This window comes from Armigeres subalbatus, unplaced genomic scaffold (genome assembly GCF_024139115.2).
Source record: "Armigeres subalbatus isolate Guangzhou_Male unplaced genomic scaffold, GZ_Asu_2 Contig1038, whole genome shotgun sequence".
Taxonomy (NCBI): Eukaryota; Metazoa; Arthropoda; class Insecta; order Diptera; family Culicidae; genus Armigeres; species Armigeres subalbatus.
Genome location: NW_026941779.1, coordinates 127,505 through 147,863, shown reverse-complemented (window position 1 = coordinate 147,863; position 20,359 = coordinate 127,505). Strand labels below are relative to the sequence as shown.

General features: G+C 41.6%; 2 protein-coding genes across 2 annotated transcripts; both read right to left on the bottom strand.

The window, feature by feature from the left end:
• Nucleotides 1–3,072: 3,072 nt before the first annotated feature.
• Nucleotides 3,073–6,639, bottom strand: LOC134202151 (uncharacterized). Its single transcript, XM_062677199.1, has 3 exons — nt 6,613–6,639; nt 4,002–6,479; nt 3,073–3,960 (listed from the first exon to the last, which is right to left on the bottom strand). The coding sequence occupies exons 1-3, from the start codon at nt 6,637–6,639 to the stop codon at nt 3,073–3,075; spliced, it is 3,393 nt and encodes a 1,130-aa protein (XP_062533183.1).
• LOC134202150 (uncharacterized) lies at nt 6,639–8,408 on the bottom strand. Its single transcript, XM_062677198.1, has one exon. It carries the CDS (start codon nt 8,406–8,408, stop codon nt 6,639–6,641), a length of 1,770 nt encoding a protein of 589 aa, XP_062533182.1.
• Between the last annotated feature and the right edge of the window lie 11,951 nt (nt 8,409–20,359).

Here is a 20,359-nt window from a genome sequence, read left to right as displayed (position 1 = left end):
GGTTGTTCGAAGTATGTTCTAGCGACTTGCGCCGTTCTGAAGCGAGGAACCTTGCATGGAAATCTATATGTAAGAAAATTATTTAGCTCGTTTTAGTGGGATGTTTTCACTGTCATAAGACGAGTTTAGTACAATTCCCTTTTATTCCACCACCTCAGAATCTTTTTGTAATTAAATTTTATAATCTTGAAATCTTTTTTTTTATTTGAATTTTATTCTCTTTCCAACTGTAGAATATATTCGCGTGAAGCGTGACCTCATTACGTAGGACGTTGAAGCAAGGTTCTATGACCATGATGAATTTTTTTCATAATTTGTGTAAAAGAAGACGTTTTGCCTTTTTCGAAGAATTGAGCCAGCCTTCGGCTGTAAATCTCTATAATAGAGGTAAAAGGGAAAAAACAGAATAATGTATTATAAAATACTAGTTGGATATATACTAGAAGGATGTTAACGATCCTTCAGTAATTTGCGTTCGATCATTTAGTAGTTTGTCAATAACACATTCCAGAAGCTGAATTTCAAATTATGTTGTATGGTGGACTTCTAGTGCGAAGGTTTTTCTACAACTCTGCCTAATGGTTCGTTGTTTGAATTCCACTAGTAACGGAGTTATAGCTATAGTTTCAGTAACTTAGACTAAATGATAACAAAATTCCAATCATTTAGTTTAAGTTACTGCAACTAGCGCTCTTACTCCGTTATTAGTTGAATTCTAATAACGAACCATTAGGCAAAGTTGTATAAAAACCTTCGCACTAGAAGTCCACCATACAACATATTTTGAAATTCAGCTTCTGGAATGTGTTATTGACAAACTCCCAAACTGCCGCCAACCGCAAGTCGAGCACATCTGTATATGGGCCTCCATATACAGATGTGCTCGACTTGCAGTTAGCGGCAGTAAATGATCGAACGCAAATTACTGAATGATCGTTAACATCCTTGCCCGGCCTTGCTGGGAGTTGTCAGTTTGATTCGCAGTTTTTTAACAATCGGAAAATGAATAAATTAATTTGGTCAACAGGATAATTGTGTTTTCTGACTGATTCTTCATGATTTGATTAACCTTCTGTCTGTGCTCAAAAAAACTTACGTTGTCTGTGCTCTGGGGTCAAATTGACCCCAAATTAAAATTGCTATATTTTTTTTAATGTCTGGCCAATTTTGGGATTATGGGGCTGATTCGAAATATAAATTAATCATCTTTTAGGTCGTAACCAAAGATTGACTATTGGTGGGCGGGTACATCGCGGGGAGGGGTTTTCGTGAAAAAGGGTAAAAAACAGGGTTTTTTCATGCTTATTCTACTTATATCTGAAAATCCTACCCATTTTGAACTCCACCTTTTCAAAAAGGTTCTGCAGGAAGGCGTGTGCTTTGGCATGAGGCATTGATTAGTTTGGAACTTGGCCGGTAGGTGGTGCTATATTTGAATTAATTATTTTAGACTACGCAAGATATTCCGATATATAGAATTTTCTCATTGTAAATATTCTTATCGCACAAATTTAAAATTTGTTTTAAGGGCGTCTTGAGCAAAGGTCGTCTAGTGGGAATGGACTGTCTCGTGACGGAAAAAAAATTTAGAAATTTTACAAATAGGCGGCAAATTGGCTGATCTTTGGTTACGCATGTAGATCCAAAGGCCTTAATTCCAGGATTTTCTTGGATAACCTTAAACATATTTTGTGAATGCATTCTACTATTTGCAGTATCGCTGGAGCAGGTTGAATACAAAGAAAACTTTCGATGTGCTCTACCACAACAGCTCGCTAGCGCCGCATCTTGGAAGAAGTGCTCATTATTTTGAGCACCGCTTTGTAGTCCTGGACATCCTGAACAATGTTGCCGACTACAACTTGGGTGTAGTTATGAGGGATCTCAAGCTAAAGCAATATTTCAAACATGCAAGAATATTGCAAATACACTAGTGCCGCCTATTTGTAAATTACCTATTTTTTTCCGTCACATAACAGTCCATTCACACCAGACGAACTGTACAGTAATTAGCGTAATTGCTTCGATTTAGTTTTGGACTGTATTCGATCACCTTCTCTACTATAACTATCTTCTCTTCGCCACGGATCACTTTTGCGGTTTCCGTTCAATTCCTGCACCTTCTACCACTTAGAATTAAATCCCCTTTGACGCAGGGAGACACACGGCAACTAATTGGCTGTTTCTTCCACAAGAAAAACCAGGAAAACAAACTATTCCGTGGGAAGGCAAACCGCTCGCGACGAGATTTTATTTCAACTGTTGTTGTTTATTATGTTGCGCATAAACATACTGGCGGAAGGGTTGCCAGTTTTACTGATTCAACTATTTACAAAATATGTTTGCGCACTATGGGTAATTCAATGATCAAAATTATGTACAAAAATTTATCTTAGTTCTAGGATTAGTGGACTTAAAGGTAAGGTTAATTATTTACAAATTCAAGTTTAACTATGTACAAATTCAATTTTCATTTTTCTTATTCCAGGCTCTTCAGGCTTCCGTGAATATTGAACATCCCGGCCGCCAAATGAAAATACCCACTGTCTTCATCGGCTGGTGTGTCTTCTTTCACATGGTACAGATTCGACGGGATCGATATCCTCGGAGGTGGTTCTGGTAAATGAAACAAAACCTGTACGTAAAGGTTCGAGCTATGGAACGAATGGGATACTCAACTTAGGTTAAGCCCCGTGCCGCGAGATCGCTATGCGAATCTACGCGGCAAAGGCTTTGTTCCATACGGAACCCTGTTGTCTCTGGAACGGTTGGTTGTTTTCATCGAGACGTCCTTCCAGCGAGAGTTTGATCTGCTGCTCACGACGATTGTACCCGGCGCCAAGTACAACGCAATGATTGCAGACTGTTTCCCGTGGAGGTAGTGTGTTGGTGTAGGTTGAAGTATAGATGGAGATGGTCCTGGAGCTGCAAGGAACGACGGCTGAATATTCAGAGGGTTTGCGAGTGATGAAAAAATACTTAACTTGCGTTTTTTGTTTTGTTTTTTATTAGAGATGCTTCGGGAACAGTGCTCGTTTCCCCCGAGCTAGGGCCAAACTGAAAGTCTGGCGGTCATTCTCGTTGATCGGCTCCCATTGAAGATGCCGATCGATTATTGAACGCAGGATCGAGCGGGCGAAGGCGAATTCTCACCGGATCAATTTCCGTTGGAAGTAGACACAGCTTAGATACTGCACGATCTGACGTCCCGGAGCTTGTTCGTACTGTTGCTACTCGAACTAGACCATCGTGGCCAGGTCTTATTGCCAAAATCCGACCAAGTGACCACTTCTGTGGTGGTAGCTTCTCGTCCTTGAGTGCAACGATCGATCCAACCATAACGTTGTCCAGTTCTTCTGTCCAACGGTAGCGTTTTTGCAACGTTTGCAGATACTCGTTATGCCAACGATTCCAAAAATTGCGCGTCACTTTCTGCACTCTTCTCCATCTGGATAACCGATTCTCTGGAACCTCAGATAGATCGGGTTCCGGTGTGGCATTTAGTGGTCTACCCGCCAGGAAATGTCCCGGTGTAAGGGCCAGTTGGTCATCCGGACTGTTCGGCAACGGTGTAATTGGCCGCGAGTTTAACTGAGCTTCGACTTGAATCAATGCAGTAATGAACTCCGACTCGGTGAAGTGTGCATTTCCCATTATCTTGCGGAGCAGATTCTTGGTAGACTTCACGCAGGCTTCCCATATTCCTCCAAAATTGGGAGATCGTGGAGGGATGAAGTGGAAGTGTATTCCGTCTTCAGCAAATGTATTGCTTACTGCTTCTCGGTGTTGCTGAGACACGAATCTACGTCGAAGTTCTTCCAGCTCCCGGTGAGCACCGACGAATGTCTGTGCGTTATCGCAATAGACGTTGGAGGGCTTGCCACGACGACCGATGAACCGGCGTAAACAGGCAATGAATGCTTCCGTTGTGAGGCTGTTGACCAGTTCCAAATGAACGGCCTTTGTAGCGAGGCAGACAAATACTGCAATGTATTTCTTGCCCAGTACGGTTCGTCGGGTATTCGCTGTTCGAACGTAAACAGGCCCGCGTAGTCGATTCCAACGTTTTGGGACGGGTACGTTTGATGCACTCGTACAGCAGGAAGATCCCCCATCAACTGTTGCAGTGGTGATGGTCTCATCCTTGTGCAGGTGAAGCAATCATGGTAAACTTTGCGGACCAGATTCCGGCCGCCAAGAGGCCAAAATCTTCGGCGAAGGGTGGATAACAGTAGTTCAGGTCCACCGTGATGTGTATTAAGATGCGCCTGTCTGGCTATGAGGATGGTGAGCCTATGTTTCGGAGGCAGGACAATAGGGTGCTTCACGTCTACCGCAATGTGCGCATTGTGTAACCGGCCGCCAAGACGAATAAGACCATCAACCAGCCGCGGGTGGAGAAATCTAAGCCTGGATCGGCGGTCAACTTGTTGGTTGTTGGCCAGACGGCGGTATTCGGAAGCGAAATGCTGCTGCTGCACCCTCTGAACCAACCGCATCAGTGTACAGTCGATTTCTTCCGGCATTAGGAGTCCACTTTGCGCTTGCTGTCCTTGTGTCTTTCGCCGAATGTTTTCCACGAAACGATGACACCACGAAGAAACGCGAAGGAGTCGACTGAGACTGGAGTAGCGATCGATGACGTCGGCGTCTTCTACGACGACTGGAAGTGCGACAACCTTGCGTCTTTCCATCTCGAAAGCGGGTATTGATGCAAACGACGATTGTGGCCATTCTTCTTCAGCTTTCGACAGCCAAGGCGCGCCATGCCACCATAGCAAATTGTCAAGAAGAACATCGAGCGTAGTGCCACGGGATATGTAGTGCGTAGTGCCAGCGGGATTGTCGCCGGAGGCAACATGGTGCCAGCAGGCATGTGCGGTCAGTTCCTGTATTTCAGCTACACGGTTTGCGACGTAAACTTCCCAGGTCGACGGCGTTGCTGCAAGCCAGTTCAGGACGATCGTCGAGTCAGACCAGAGGTAAACCTTGCAGTTGATATCGACGCTGTTAGAGAACTTCGTGAGGAGATGGGCCAGTAGGAGTGCAGCACACAGTTCGAGTCTCGGTATAGATTGGCTCCCAAGTGGAGCGACCTTCGATTTTGCGGTGACGAGGTGTACTGCGACCGAACCGCCTGTCGAAACTGATCGGAGATAAAGGCAAGCTCCGTAAGCGTCTAGCGAAGCGTCACAAAAACCGTGAATCTCCAGTTGGGCATTCGTTTCTACAACTTGTCGAGGAATCTTCAGTTGGCTGAGGAGGTGTATGCTCTGTTGAAGCTCTGACCAAGCCCGTGCGAATCCAGCTGGTACCTCAATGTCCCAGTCCAGCTGCAGCTTCCACAACATCTGCAGCAAAATCTTCAACTTGACGATGAACGGACCAATCAAACCCAGCGGGTCAAACAGGCTACTAATAAACGAAAGTATAATGCGTTTCGTCAACCGTTCGCAGCCGACCCACTTCGGTTGCTTGAAGGAGAGAAGGTCCGTAGATGGCTCCCAACGGAGCCCCAAAGCAGTAACGAAACTTTCCCGATCCAGTTCGAGAATAGTTTCTGTTTCACGGAGGTCAACGGGAATGGTGTCAAGGATCTCTTGGCTATTCGACGACCATTGACGAAGCGACATGCCACCTGCACTCATGATTTGAATCAGCTGATCACACACGACGATCAGATCCGAAATATTATCTGCCCCAGTGAGCAGATTGTCGACGTAGAAATCGTTGCGAACGACTTGTGCGGCCAGTGGGAAGCGAGATTCTTCATCATCGGCGAGCTTCTGCAATGTACGAGCCGCCAGAAATGGAGCGCTATTGGTACCGTACGTAACGGTGAGAAGCTGGAATGTCGTTAGTGGCGAATCCTTGTCGCCACGCCAGAGGATCCGTAGTAGTGGTTGATCGCTCGGATGCACCAGAATTTGCCAGAACATTTTCTCTATGTCAGCAGACACAACGAAACGGTACATGCGGAAACGTAAAATCAAGCACACGATGTCGTCTTGGATAGTAGGTTCAGCTATCAGTATGTCGTTGAGCGAAAGTCCGGTTCTTGACCGACAGGAAGCATCGAATACCGTGCGCAACTTCGTAGTCGTACTCTCCGGTTTCATCACCGCGTGATGAGGCAAAACGTACTGGGGTTTGACGTCCAGTTCTTCGGCTGTGACCGCTCGCATATGTCCCAACGACACGTACTGCTGGATGAATCGAAAATACATCGCCTTCTTCTCCGTGTCCCTCGACAGGGATCTTTCCAGAGCGTAGAAGCGACGGGTGGCGTTGTAGTGGTTGCTGTCCAGTTGCCAAAGAAGTTCTTCCCGTTTTGGAAGCCTTACTACGTATCGCCCGTCCGGATTGCGTGTGGTGTTCTCGACGAAGTGCCTTTCGTAGAACCGCTCGGAAGGCGACCATCCTTTGGTGTCGTGTAGGACCAGAACCGATGTACAAATTCCTCGAACGTGAACTCGGTGCTGAAATGGCAGGTGAGCAGTCCGCCGAAACTACCCAGCCACATTCTGTCCGCTGCAGCATCGGCATCTGGGCACCGATCGTGATGGAACCGTAGCGAATTAAACGGAAGAAATGTGCGCTACCCAGAATTACATCGATGTCGCCAGGTATCGCAAACATTAGATCTGCCAAATCCACATGGACCAATTTCGAGGATCCGTGGCGGTTTGTGGTAACCGCACCGTGATATTTGGTAGAACGAGGGCATTTGCCTTCACTGCGAACGGAGAAACTCGGGAAGAAAGAGCAGCAACAACTTGATGTGTGACCGACGTCGTGGCTCCTCCGATACCACACACTCGGATAGGAACCGGCAGTCGTAGACGAGGAAGCTTCAAGCGATCGCACAGCCTCTGTGCGATGAAGTCATGCTGCGATGCACTATCCAGCAGACAACGAGCAGTGTAAACAGCGCCCTTGCTGTCACGAATGTTGACTAGCGCAGTCGGAAGGAAGACGATACTGGAGGTTACGGTGTCGGTGGAAGCCACGCAGGCAACATGCGGGTTTCCGGATTGGGAGCATTCTCCGGAGGAAGTCGAAGCAGGAAGAGCAGAAACAGATACACTAGATTCCCCTCTAGCTTCCATCGGGGTGTTTCTCTGAGCGGAGTTAGCGACGTGAAGAATCGTATGGTGTCTCTGCTGGCAGCGATGACAACCTTGCGCTGGACAGTCCCGTGCAAAGTGAGACGTAGAGCGCAAACAATTCAAGCACAGATTGTGCTGCCTCACAACGTTGATTCTCCCCTTAAAGTCGAGCTTCTGAAACTTGGGACAGTGATAGAGGAAGTGAGGGGCATCACACTGCATGAAACACTTTCTGTAAGCAGACGTCGACGACAGAGGCAGCGGTTGCGAAGATTGCGTCACCGATGAACTCGTAACTGGATACGATGCCGATTTCTGGACTTTCAGCCTCCGGTCTCGGAACGATGGTACCTCGCGAGCTGTAATTAGAGATGCTGCTTGTAGGACTCGAGCGTGATTCTGCAGAAAGTTTACCATCGACACATACGACGGCATTCCCTCGGCTTCCTCATCTTCTTGCTTGGTGGCGATCCCCCCAAGTACAGCAGCGACGTTCTCGGAATCCATCTTGGCACAATGGCTCTCCCAGGTGCGGAGTGTGCATGCGTCCAGGCGGGTGGATAGCAAATATACGAGAATCGAGCTCCATTTATCTGCTGGCTCACCAAGAGACTTGAGCACAGAGATTTGTTGCTCGAATCGGTCGACCAAACCAAGCAGCCCATCCGCAGACTCCTTCTTCATTGATGAAACTTCGAAAAGCATCCTGATGTGACATTTAATCAGCTGCCGCTTATTCTCGTACCTCAGCCGTAGAGTTCTCCAGGCATCCCTATACCCCTGCTCGGATGTTTTGATCGGCTCCAGCAGACGTGCAGCTTCACCCTGAAAGGATCCCTTCAGATTCTGGAGTTTTTCGACCGAACCAATGTCCTTGCGGGAGCCTACAGCCGAATTAAACAAATCTCGGAAAGCGCACCAGTCTTCAAGCTTCCCGGAGAACTTGGGAAGGTTCAGCTCCGGAAGCTTTACACAGCGAGAGGGTGGATGCGATTGGGCGGAAGAATTCATGGGCACTGACATTTTATTAATGTAAAATGCACGGAGGGAATAGTAACGTGCATCAAATTTCAATCTCTCAGATTTCAGACTCACCGGTTCCTCCTCTTCTCTCGGTAAGGCCTCATACTCAGCTGCGGAACGATGGAACAATTCGTATAAAGACTCCAGCTTTTCCGACCACGCCTGGACGTGCCCTGCTGGCGGCTTCTCCTTCTCAAAATCCTTCTTGTAGGACTCCAGGAGCGCTATGGATTCAATAATTCCACCCATCCTCTTCTTCAGCACTTCCTCCGACATTTTTAACACTACCTTTTAGCACTTTTTCAATTTTCTCCGGTTTCGCAAAGTTTTCGTCCAAACACAATTTTGGCCAACGCGAGTCCACTTTACTCAGTGTGCGGACACGAAAAGCAACACTTCGCAAACTACGTTCCAACCGTGGCGCTCCACACAAACACTCACGGCGACAACAATCTCTTGTTTCGGACTCGTCGTGTCACACGCACTGAGTGGCTATTTTTTGTGATGGCGAAATTGCACTGCGGTCACTACCGGGAAAATGGTTTCTTTGCGCTTCAATTGCAATTTAGTAGCCTCTTCAACGGCGCTCTTTGCCACTTCAACGGCTTTTAAGCACTTTTTGTTCACTTGCGGCACACTATCCGGCTCGATCCGGACCAAATTATGTACAGTAATTAGCGTAATTGGATCTAGTTTTGGACTGTATTCGATCACTTTCTCTACTATAACTATCTTCTCTTCGCAACGGATCACTTTTACGCTTTCCGTTCAATTCCTGCACTTTCTACCACTTAGAATTAAATTCCCTTTGACGCAGGGAGACACACGGCAACTAATTGGCTGTTTCTTCCACGAGAAAAACCAGGAAAACAAACTATTCCGTGGGAAGGCAAACCGCTCGCGACGAGATTTTATTTCAACTGTTGTTGTTTTTTATGATGCGCATAAACATACTGGCGGAAGGGTTGCCAGTTTTACTGATTCAACTATTAACAAAATATGTTTGCGCACTATGGGTAATTCAATGATCAAAATTATGTACAAATATTTTTCTTAGTTCTAGGATTAGTGGACCTAAAGGTAAGGTTAATTATTTACAAATTCAAGTTTAACTATGTACAAATTCAATTTGCATTTTTCTTCAGGCTCTTCAGGCTTCCGTGAATATTGAACACGAACTTTTACGTCATCTTTACAAATTTCAAATTTGTGCGATAAGAATATTTACAATGAGGAATATTCCATATATCGGAAAAACTTGAGTAGTCTTAAAATAATGAATTCAAATATACCACCACCTAGCGGCCAAGCTCTAAACTAATTGATGCTTCATGTCAAAGAACACGCCTTCCTGCATAACCTTTTTGAAAAGGTACAGTTCAAAATAAGTAGGATTTTCAGATATACCGTCGTTCGGGGTGACATTGGGCCTAGGGGGTAAGATTGGGCCAAAAACGAAAAATGTTTCCACTCTGAATATCTCAGAAACTGTTACGAATCTTGATGAAAACTTTAAACCATTTGAAAGGTTTTTAAAATTCACGTCTAACAAATCGAAAAACAAGTTCCGAGAGCTAATTATAATCGGTGGCATATGAAAACTGAGGAGATTCGCGTTTTGGACGACCGCACGAAAGCGCAGCACTCTGTACTCACTTGCTCGATGGCTACAGCAAACTATTGAAGAACGCGATTTTTTTCGACCGCGCGCGACATGAGCCACCGAACACAAGATAGATATTTTATTTCTTTCCCGACGACTAAAACACGCACTGCACTTACTTGTTCGATGGCTATTCTTATTACCGGCCGCTGGAGAATCTGAAACACGAGAAATCACGCACTGAACTGATTTTTATTACCGGCCGCGCAATGCAGAACACAATATTTCGGCCGATCGCGCGATCGTTCTGCTGTCCGAAACAAGAGAAATCACGCACTGAACTTATCAAAATCCATTCAATACTTGAGCTTGAGCTTGATTGACTGCTCGTAGTTGCTACTCCATTATGACCAGATCAGCTGTTCTTGCACAGGGAACCAACAGATGTTTGCTTGGAACTAGCACGCATCTCCAATGTACTAGTACTGGTGATCTCATTTGTTAAGTCATACTGGCGCCTGCCACGTCAGAATGCAAGTCAATGTAGGGAAGGGGGAGGAAATGATGATGCAATCACTCGCCCACTGCAAGCCGAATATACCTCTGCACTTGCCACGAGTTTATGCGGAATTTGTTGGAATTTTTGGGTTAGGTTCGAGAGGCAGAGGTCCGTCTTGGTTAACGAGCTGCCAATGTGATAGATAGGAGAAAGCAACTGATGGAATTTTTAATTGGATGTAGGAAACGAGCTCTATGGTTCATTTCCAATTCTAGCAGATTACTGTTAGAATACTCAAGTTGAAGGTATAGGAATAGTAATGGAAACGATATGGAAGTCCATTTCCAGTTCTAGCGGTTGCTAGAACATGACAAATATAGAGAAAAATACAAAGTAGAAGAATTGAACGGACCTGGGATTGAACCCACGACCTCCTGCGTATGAGGCAGAAGCAGTAGCCATATGACTACCAAGCCCGCTTTCATTATCAAAATCCATTCAATACTTCACATAAACTGATCTTATCTGATTCTCTCTCGGTTAAGGTTTTTGTATTAAATCTATATTGTTCATTAATCATCATGTTTCTCGAAAGACTTTTATTCCTTCTAGTTCAATAAGCGTGACATATTCCATGGACGACCTCTTACCACGATGTAGTAAGGGGCTGTCCACAAACCACGTAGACTGAAATTTCACAATTTCAAACCCCCCCTTCCCCCTAGTAGCCTTTCGTAGACTTTTCCGAAACAATCCACATCCACATTTCGAAGAATTTCGCTTTTATAGGGTAAAAGACCCAATAGTGGAGAAACTAAGCACCTTCAACCACTATTTCTTCGTTTACTCCAAGTCTGAAATTCATTCCGCTTACCTTAAGTGTTCATTTAAAAGCACATCAATTATATTTTTAACGAAGAGTGGTCCAATTACAGCAGATTCTATCATTGTTACCTAAAATGATACCTCCAATTATTGGTGCAGTGTTCCAATAGTTGCGGTATTTTTTAATTTGTGTTCCCATAGTTGCGAATCCCGTTGTTTTTATATAGGACTCGCAACTAAAGGAACACTACCGCAACTATTGGTGCAAAGCGTTGAAAAAGATACGGTATTTTAATGATACTTTACCGATTCAGATGCAAATCTCAAACTGTTTTCTTTTATTTCGTGTAATGACAGGTCACAACATTGATAGATGATATGGGTTGCTGCGATTAATATGCAGATTGTGTAAAACCAATACTACCGCAACTATAGGAACACCCACGACTATCGGAACCTTTACCCTATCCAAATATGTAATTCTTTGCGAAAATTCCGAAAAATTTCCGAAATTAACAAAAAATATCCGTAGATTTCCCAGAAAATCTCCAGTAAAGGGTTTCTCGCGGAAATTTCGCTGAATTCCCCGTTGAAGTGCGACATAATTACCCGTGAAAATTTTAAAGAATCACTTGTAGTTTCTAAAGAAGCTCAGCTCAGCTCAGAAAAACTTCCTGGGACTATCCCTATAGTTTTAAGCCGTAGTTCAGAGTATGCTTCTTCTTCTTCTTATTGGCATTACATCCCCACACTGGGACAGAGCCGCCTCGCAGCTTAGTGTCCATTAAGCACTTTCACAGTTATTAACTGCGAGGTTTCTTAGCCAAGTTACCATTTTTGCATTCGTATATCATGAGGCTAACACGATGATACTTTTATGCCCAGGGAAGTCGAAACAATTTCCTTACCGAAAATTTCCTAGACCGGCACCGGAAATCAAACCCAGCCACCCTCAGCATGGTCTTGCTCTGTAGCCGCGCGTCTTACCGCACGGCTAAAGAGGAGTTCAGACTATTACCGAGCCTAACCCCAATTTTACAGAATTTTTGGAGCCCCGGAAAGCCCCTATTTTTAATTTGCATTTTAAATTTGTATGGGACTAAAAATTTGTTCTTATGCTGTATGGGCTAACTGTCATTCTATGAATGTTAGTGTCATTATATCGATTGAAATGGCTTATTGTTTGCTGTATAAAAATGTAAATAAAAGGATTACAAACAAAACAAAAATATGTTGGAGATCAGGAAAGCATGCTCTTTATGTTAAACTATAAAAAACCTAATATTTTTCTTAGCTAAACAACCCAATTGTACTCCAAAAAATAATATAATGGATCAATCGCCGCGAAATTGCTGGTGGGGATTCTCATCGATTTGTTTTCGGCGAAAAATAACAAAACAAAACTTTGCCAGACTGTCCGGACGTTTCGGTCGATTTACTGGCCTTCGACCATCTTCTGCGGACAAATCTTCCAGTCACTTATTTTCTAACAGACAGTAGTAATGGCTGTGTGTAAAAAAATAAGGGACTGGAAGATGAGTCCGCAGAAGATGGTCGAAGGCCAGTAAATAGACCGAAACGTCCGGGCAGTCTGGCAAAGTTTTGTTTTGTTATTTTTCGCCGAAAACAAATCGATGAGAATCCCCACCAACAAATAATAATTAATAAGTCTACGTAGACTTTTCGTATACCCCCCCCCCTCCCCCCTCGTAGACTAACGTATACTTTTTCTAAACCCCTCCCTCCCCCTCAAGAGTCTACGTGGTTTATGGACAGCCCCTAATGAAGAAGACAACATAATTATACGTATTGGGCCAAACACAATTGATACGTTTGCGTGCGTTTTGACAGTTTTCCCATGGAAAAACTGTCAAAACGCACGCAAACGTATCAATTGTGTTTGGCCCATATGTAATAAATAAATTTTCCATAGTAGTTTGATGCGTTCTGATTTGATGCGTTCATGAATGGGTTTGTTCACAAATTACGTAGCGCTAAATTTGGCAATTTTGAACCCTCACCCTTCCCTTCGTAACCCATTTTGTAAAAAAGATTTTGTTTTTATTTTTGTATGAATAGTAACGCACGGCTTGATCACTTCCTTCTTTTACATTGTTACGTTGTTTTTAAACTGCCCCTAATATTGATGATCCTTACAAAATCCTCAAAGGTAGTATAGAAAACTTTAAAAAGGGGTATACGACAGTTGGAATTAACGGAATTATATAATAGACTGTTACTGTAGTGATTCCTCTGGAAAGATAACAATTTCATGTAAAATAAGCCGTATATAATTTGAAGATTTACTGAAAACATCTTATTTTAAGCATAAATGGTCGGGGTTCTGCCAAATCACACCAAGCGCCAATGAAAAATTTCCAATTTTTTTGTCAAAGTTTTCATGTAACAGATTCATTTAATAACAAATCGCATCGGACATCGTTCAACGCCATAACTAAGGGTATCCTACAGCAAATGTACGCATGAATTGACATAAAATACTTTTTGTATTCATGTTGTGCTCAAAATATCACAAGTCAGTCAAAAAGCTGCTTGGTGCGGATTGGCTGAACCCCGACCAAATATTATTTACATAATGTTTTAAATCATATTTCATATGGAAAACCCGATGTGTTTTTTTCTAAGTTGTGTTCTAGAAAAGCACTTTATTTTATTTTGCCCAATGTCACCCCCTCTAAGGGGTGAGAATGGGCCCATTTTCAGCTATGCATAATTTTGAAGATTTGTTTCAAACATTATATTTTCTCCCCACAGTGCTACATTTATTGTTCAAGATCGTACCAAACTTATAAAAACTTGATAACAAGGTTAACTACCCGAGTTTTATAACATTTTCTAAGAATATATCACATTTTGGCACGATGTCACCCCCACTGACGGTAAGTAGAATAAGCATGAAAAATCACTGTTTATGTACATTTTCGACGAAAACCCCTCCCCGCGATGTACTCGCCTACCAATAGTCAATCTTTGGCTACGACCTGGAAGATGATTAAATTATCTTTCAAAACAGCTCCAAAAATCCAAAATTGGCGTAACAATAAAAAAGTTATAGCAATTTCCATTTGTAGTCAGTAGTTTTTCGAAAAAAGTATTTTGTAGCGCATATTTTAAAGATTTTTGCACCTAGAGGACAGGACGATTTGCACCTAGAGGACAGATCTCGGTGAGTTTTACCAAACTACCAAAAATTAGGAGAATCGGTTGAAAACTAGAAAAAAAAGGCGGTCACTCAAAGTGGCCTGGGTCATATTGACCCCAGAGCACAGACAAAATGTTAAAAGAAGGCAGATTTCATTTGAAAACATTGACTGATTTTGAAAAAGGGATCAAACCCAAAATCGCCTTATTCCGGGCAAACGTCTATTTCTAAAGACGGAAAAAAATCCTTCTTCTTCTTCTTCTTATTGGCGTTACATCCCCACACTGGGACAGAGCCGCCTCGCAGCTTAAAGTTTATTAAGCACTTCCACAGTTATTAACTGCGAGGTTTCTCCTTAATATGAAGAATGTGTGTTCCAAACTTGGCTGAAAACGGATAAGGGGAGATCAGAAGTTACACTGAGGTGATTGAGAGCTGAGCACTGCCAGTCCCTCCACAACCTTCCCGTTTTTCAAATATCATCCCTAACCCATATCTTCGTCTTCGTCACACACCCTTTTTGACGTAGGACTTACGTCTTTCTTTACTATACTGGGTGTCATTTAGATTTTTGGACATCGAGAGCGTTACGCTGAAATGGAAGATTTCGAACGTTACTAGCGCCTTTATCTTTGAATGGATTTTGAAGATTTATATATCAATCCACTCGGACACTTTCCAGCAATTTGTTAATTTCATTGAAACTTAAGGTTATAAACGATAAACTACTGAAAACTCAAATTCTCGTCAAAGCTAGTAAAAGTTTCATATGTAACCAATTTCGTGCATTTCTAACATCAGAATGCGCTGAGTCATGGGCCGAAGTCCACCGCAAGATTTTCTTTGTGTATAAAAGAAGCAGTGCCTGCCGTGTGCGAATCATTACAGTTTGTGACACTTAGACCGCATCGTGCTTTCGTGCTTTCTCTCTTTGCGGAAGGAAGATTTTTTTTTCCTACCCGAAGCTATTTTAATTTCAACAGTGCTTCTTAGCGCTATTTGTACCCACTGATCCCGTTACGATCTTTGCAAGGACCCGTGCCTTCGTTTTACGTTGGACCCGTTTGCGGAAGTGAAATTCCGACAAGTGGTGATAATCCTGCAGAGGCACCGTTCTGGGAAAAAACCTCTTAGGAGGTCACGTCTTCACGCTCAGCAATGAGCATGAATAAAAACAAGAGGAAGGGGGAGTCTCTGAATTCTCCACTTCCTTCAAAGAAACAAGGTTTCAAGACCGTCCTGCCCAAGCGCGGAAAAAATAGAAGGAAGCTGGAGGCTTCAGATATTCCTTCTAAATCTAATGTTGACATTGTTTCTTCTCCTATCGAACTGAGCAATCAGTTCTATTTGATTAATGACGAATTTGAGAAAATCGAATCTGCCTTTAGCCCAGGTGATTCGATTCATGCGAAAAAGTAGAGGATTCCGCCAATTGTGGTATCTGCTGCCGAGTTTTCTGGCTTTCGGAATGAAATCTTGAGTAACCTTCAGGGGATCAAGGTTTCATTTCAGATTGCTAGGAAGGGTAATTGCCGCATTTTGCCGGGATCTTTTGACGATCGCCAACGTCTTCTTCAGTATTTAACTGAGAAGCGCCATAAATTCTTCACATGCGACGACAAAACTGAGGGATTGTTCAAAGTCGTCTTGAACGGTCTCCCAGTAATGATAAATCACTGGATGAGATTAAAATTTAAATTTCTCAATTACTTGGATTTTCACCAGTCCAAGTAATTAAGATGAAAAAGAAATCCCACTCTGGTACTTCCCAGAGGGGTATTTCTCAAGAATTTTATTTAGTTCATTTTAACAAAAAGTTTGGAAAAGACCTGTATTATTCCCCATGTCTGTGTTACATGGGAACATCTCCACAGGCCTGGGGGAATTTCCAAAATCCCACCCAGTGCCGTAAGTGCCAAAAGTGGGGTCATGGAACCAAACATTGTCACATGGATGCTAAATGCATGATTTGTGGTGGAACCTCTCACGCCAAGGACGCCTGTCATGTGAGAGAATATTCTAATAAATTTAAATGTGTCAATTGTGGGGGCAATCATAAATCCAATTTCTGGGAATGCCCTTCACGCAAAAAAGTTTTGAATTTCCGTGCAAAATTGATGACGGGAAATTCCAATAGAATCCCAGATTCGCCGGGTAAACATATTTCAAACGCTCAAAATCCGCAATCATTTGCCGGTCGAGCAATTCATACCCACCACAATCAACAAACAAATTTTGCTCTTACCTCTCACTGGGTAACGAGCAGTTCGTCGAATTCTAATTTTTAAACACGCCCTCCTAAGCAAGCAGCGCTTACCGACGAAGAATGACATTCATACCCATTCTTCAACGGAAAATAACGTACACTCAGAAATAAAGAAAATTGAAAATAGATTAAAACTTAACCTATGTTGACATTTTTTCAACTTAAACTATGAATAGATTAAAATGTATACTACCTAACGTTGAAACTTAATCTAGGGTTGATTTGTACCAAAATATGTTGTCAATGTATTCTCGTGATAGGCACGCGACTTTTTTTTTGCACAAGTGAAAACTGTTCCGAGAGATACCGCGAAAACTTTAAAATCGATTTTGTCTACCTAAAAAGAGTGCCGCAAAGTTTGCCGGATGCACTAAACTAATGGTGTTAGAGAGCAGTAGACCACAAGTTTACCTAATTTAAAAAAAAAAATGCGAAACGGAAATGGCGTGAAAGTGCTGAGATGCACACATTTTCTGAATTCGCCGCTCCGCCGATGATGGCGACTAGACATTGGACTGCTTTACGGGCATGGAAATGAAAAACACTTATTTATGTGGTAAGTTACCATTCTTCTGAGATGCTATGACCTAGCTCTACCATACAACTATGCATTATCGCTAAATTATTTTAATTTGTAAAAATTTGTTACGGTTTCAGGAAGAATACAATTATGGAAATTTCGAGTGAAATTCGAGGCATGCATGCTGAAGGAATTCAAAGTGGACTGACAAATTACGGCCTGAAGGAATTTGATAGAACAAAAAAACAAGACATCAGCTGCTCTGGGATGAATACAATTTGTAGTGCTAAATAGAATTTCGTATACGAATTGCGTATACTCACTAGTTGCAATTTTGTCTTAAATGTTTTATATAATAACTAATTACGTAATGTTTTCTTGAGATTATGATAATAAAACTATATGTGTGTTTTATTTATTTTCGTCATTTTCCTTATTCTTCAAAAGATATTTTAGTTACTAGATAAAGATTGTCGCTGTCGTCGCTGTCCGGAACATCTTTTGCTGGCGAGGATAGGGGAGCTAAATGTCAAAGAAGGAAAATCCATACGATTTGACAGGTATGTACCACACATGTTTCGGACAGCAGAACAAAGGGAATCGAAGCGACAATCTTTATCTAGTAACTAAAATATCTTTTTATTCTTCTAATCAAAACAACGCATTTTACTGCAGAATCCATCTACATAAAAAAAACTGTGGCCTCAAAGTATACTAGGTCATCATAACTTGAAGTTATACTAAGTTCGTTTATGTGGCACTTATACCAAATCGGGGTCAACCAGGCGAATAGCCAGTTAGCATGACTTTTAATCTAATTAGTATAAATTTTTCTCAGAGTGTTCGTTCAGGAGGCTCCGGTAGCATGTCTGCTTCCGACTTTGATTTTCTAAATGAACATGATTGATGCAATGTTCAAAGCAAATACCAAAAGTGAAGCTATTCAGGTTGGTATCAAATTTACTCAAAAAATTGTTATTGGACTTTGTTGTAATGGATCAAATATTTTTGGAAATTTTAAATTGAATCCCGCTCTTTAAAGGGTAAGGAAGATAAATTATTCAATTTCCTATCAGTTCATAATGTCACATTGCAATTATAACTGAAACATATTTAAAATAAAACCTGGTCTTTTCATCAAAGAGATTCAAATTATTTTATCTACATAAATGATCGTCTTGACAGCGCCTTGTGGTGGGGTCCATAAACATAAATTATATTCTTCGATTGAAACCAAAGTTTTCGAAACCGAATTTGTGTTGAAACAAATTTTGAACAATTATATTTTATTGCCTACTTGCCTTTCCAATGCAATGGGAAGCAAAGGAATTTGTTGAGAGCTGATCTTCAAATTCTAACTCGCAACAAATCCAAATTTTTCATAATTGGTGATTTCAATGCCAAACACCGTTCATGGAATAATGCTCAAAGCAATTCCAATGGTAAAATTTTATTTGAAGATTGTTCTGCGGGATATTACTATTCACTATTCAATTACTTTTCAATCCCAATGGACCAACCTTTTCTTCCAGTCGAAATCCTTCTACAATTCTGAGACAACATTTGAAAGGGCGTAACAGCCAAATTTATTCCTTCTGATTCTCGTCTACATATAGCTATATGTGGACGAGGAATCAGAAGGAAGAGCTGTTACTATCAATCTAAAATATTAATTTAACGGATTCAAGTCGGCTATTGGCCATGGTGACTTTGACTCTGATCACCTTCCTGTGACATCTCACAAGAAGCCATTTATAATCCAATCAGCTCTACTTTTAATTAGCTGATTGGGATTTATATAAAACGTATATCGATAGGAATTTTGATGTTGATATTCCTCTCGATACCAAAAGTGATATCTCGTATCTTTGACAAATTTAATTGTCGAAGAAGGTAATTCCTAAATGTGAAATTAAATTCAACTCCATTATTATTGACGACGATCTTCAGCTACTGATCCGTCTTAAAAATGTGAGACGAAGGCAATACCAAGAACTCGCGATCCCGCGTTGAAAGTTATTTGGCGAGATTTGAAAATGAATATAAAACGTTTCACTGTTCTGAGAAATACCAATTTTGAGAATAATGTCTCAAAGTAGGATCCCAGTTCGAAACCCTTTTGAAATTAACGAACATTCTTAAAAAACCTCAAAAGCCAATTCCAGCAGCAAGAGGGAATAAAATTTTATTAACAAATGGCGAAAAGGCTCAAAAACTTGATCAGCAGTTCGAGAGTGCTCATAATTTTAGTCTAGGTCTCACTAGTCCAATTGAGGATCAGGTTACACGGAGCTTGAAGGCATTCTCAAAAGATATTTTGACTTCTTTGGAACTAATTTGGATGAAGTGGAATCTATTACTAGAAAATTTATAAATATGAAAGCGCGGGTGATGATGGTATTTTCTACATACTTATAAAAAACTTCCTGAGAGCTCTTTATCCTTTTGGTTAATTTATTTAAAAAATGTTTTCAATTGGCATATTTTCCAGATAAATGTTGTTCCAATTTTGAAGGCGAACAAAAATCCATAAGGCTTCTAGTTATCCAATCAGTTTGCTTTCTTCAATAAGCAAACTGTTTGAAAGATTATTTTAAATATAATGATGGTTCATTTTAATGACAATTCTTCTGATGAATTTGGTTTTCACCATGGCATTCAAACACTCATCAGATATTAAGAGATTGAATTTAATTCGGTTCAACAAAACTGAAGGATATTCGACTGGAGTTTTTTACTTTGAAGCTTTGATTGTAAAATTGATGAATTTAATTTTCCTCTGTACATTATTAAACTGATCCAAAATTATTTATCGATCGCTCACTGAAAGTGAACTATCAAATTCTAAATCTGATAGATTACCTCTAAAGACTAGTGTTCTCAACAGCATAATGGGGCCCTTATTGAATAACATTTTCTTCTGACTTACCTGATTTACCACCAGGGTGTCAAAATCTTTGTTTGCAGATGACACGGGCCTCTCGGCTGAAGGGCAAAGGCTTCGTATCATTTGTAGTGGATTAGATTTGGATATTTTCTCCACTTCTGCGAAATGGAAAATTTCCCAGATATTCCAAAACTCACTTATAATTTTCCCACATAAGCCGAGAGTTTCTTATTTGAAACCTTCTAGCAGACATATTGTCGCTATGAATGGGGATCCAATTAGTTGGTCTGGCGAAGCCAAATATTTAGGACTTCTGCTAGATCAAAATTAACTTTAAAAGTCACATTGAAGGCCTTCAACCGTCTCACAAATATCAAGTGTCTATATCCACTTATAAACAGAAAATCAACACTTTGTCTTAAGAACAAACTTTGATTTACAAACAATTTTAGACCAGCCATGTT

What these genes read in the sequence shown, in the direction of transcription:
- LOC134202151 (XM_062677199.1), bottom strand. Translation starts at nt 6,639, where the DNA reads ATGTTTGCGATACCTGGCGACATCGAT. An exon ending in CGATACCTGGCGACATCGAT is followed by an intron (nt 6,480 to 6,612) that starts GTAATTCTGGGT and finishes CTGCCATTTCAG; the next exon opens with CACCGAGTTCACGTTCGAGG. An exon ending in TACCCGACGAACCGTACTGG is followed by an intron (nt 3,961 to 4,001) that starts GCAAGAAATACA and finishes CTCGCTACAAAG; the next exon opens with GCCGTTCATTTGGAACTGGT.
- LOC134202150 (XM_062677198.1), bottom strand. Translation starts at nt 8,408, where the DNA reads ATGTCGGAGGAAGTGCTGAAGAAGAGGATGGGTGGAATTATTGAATCC.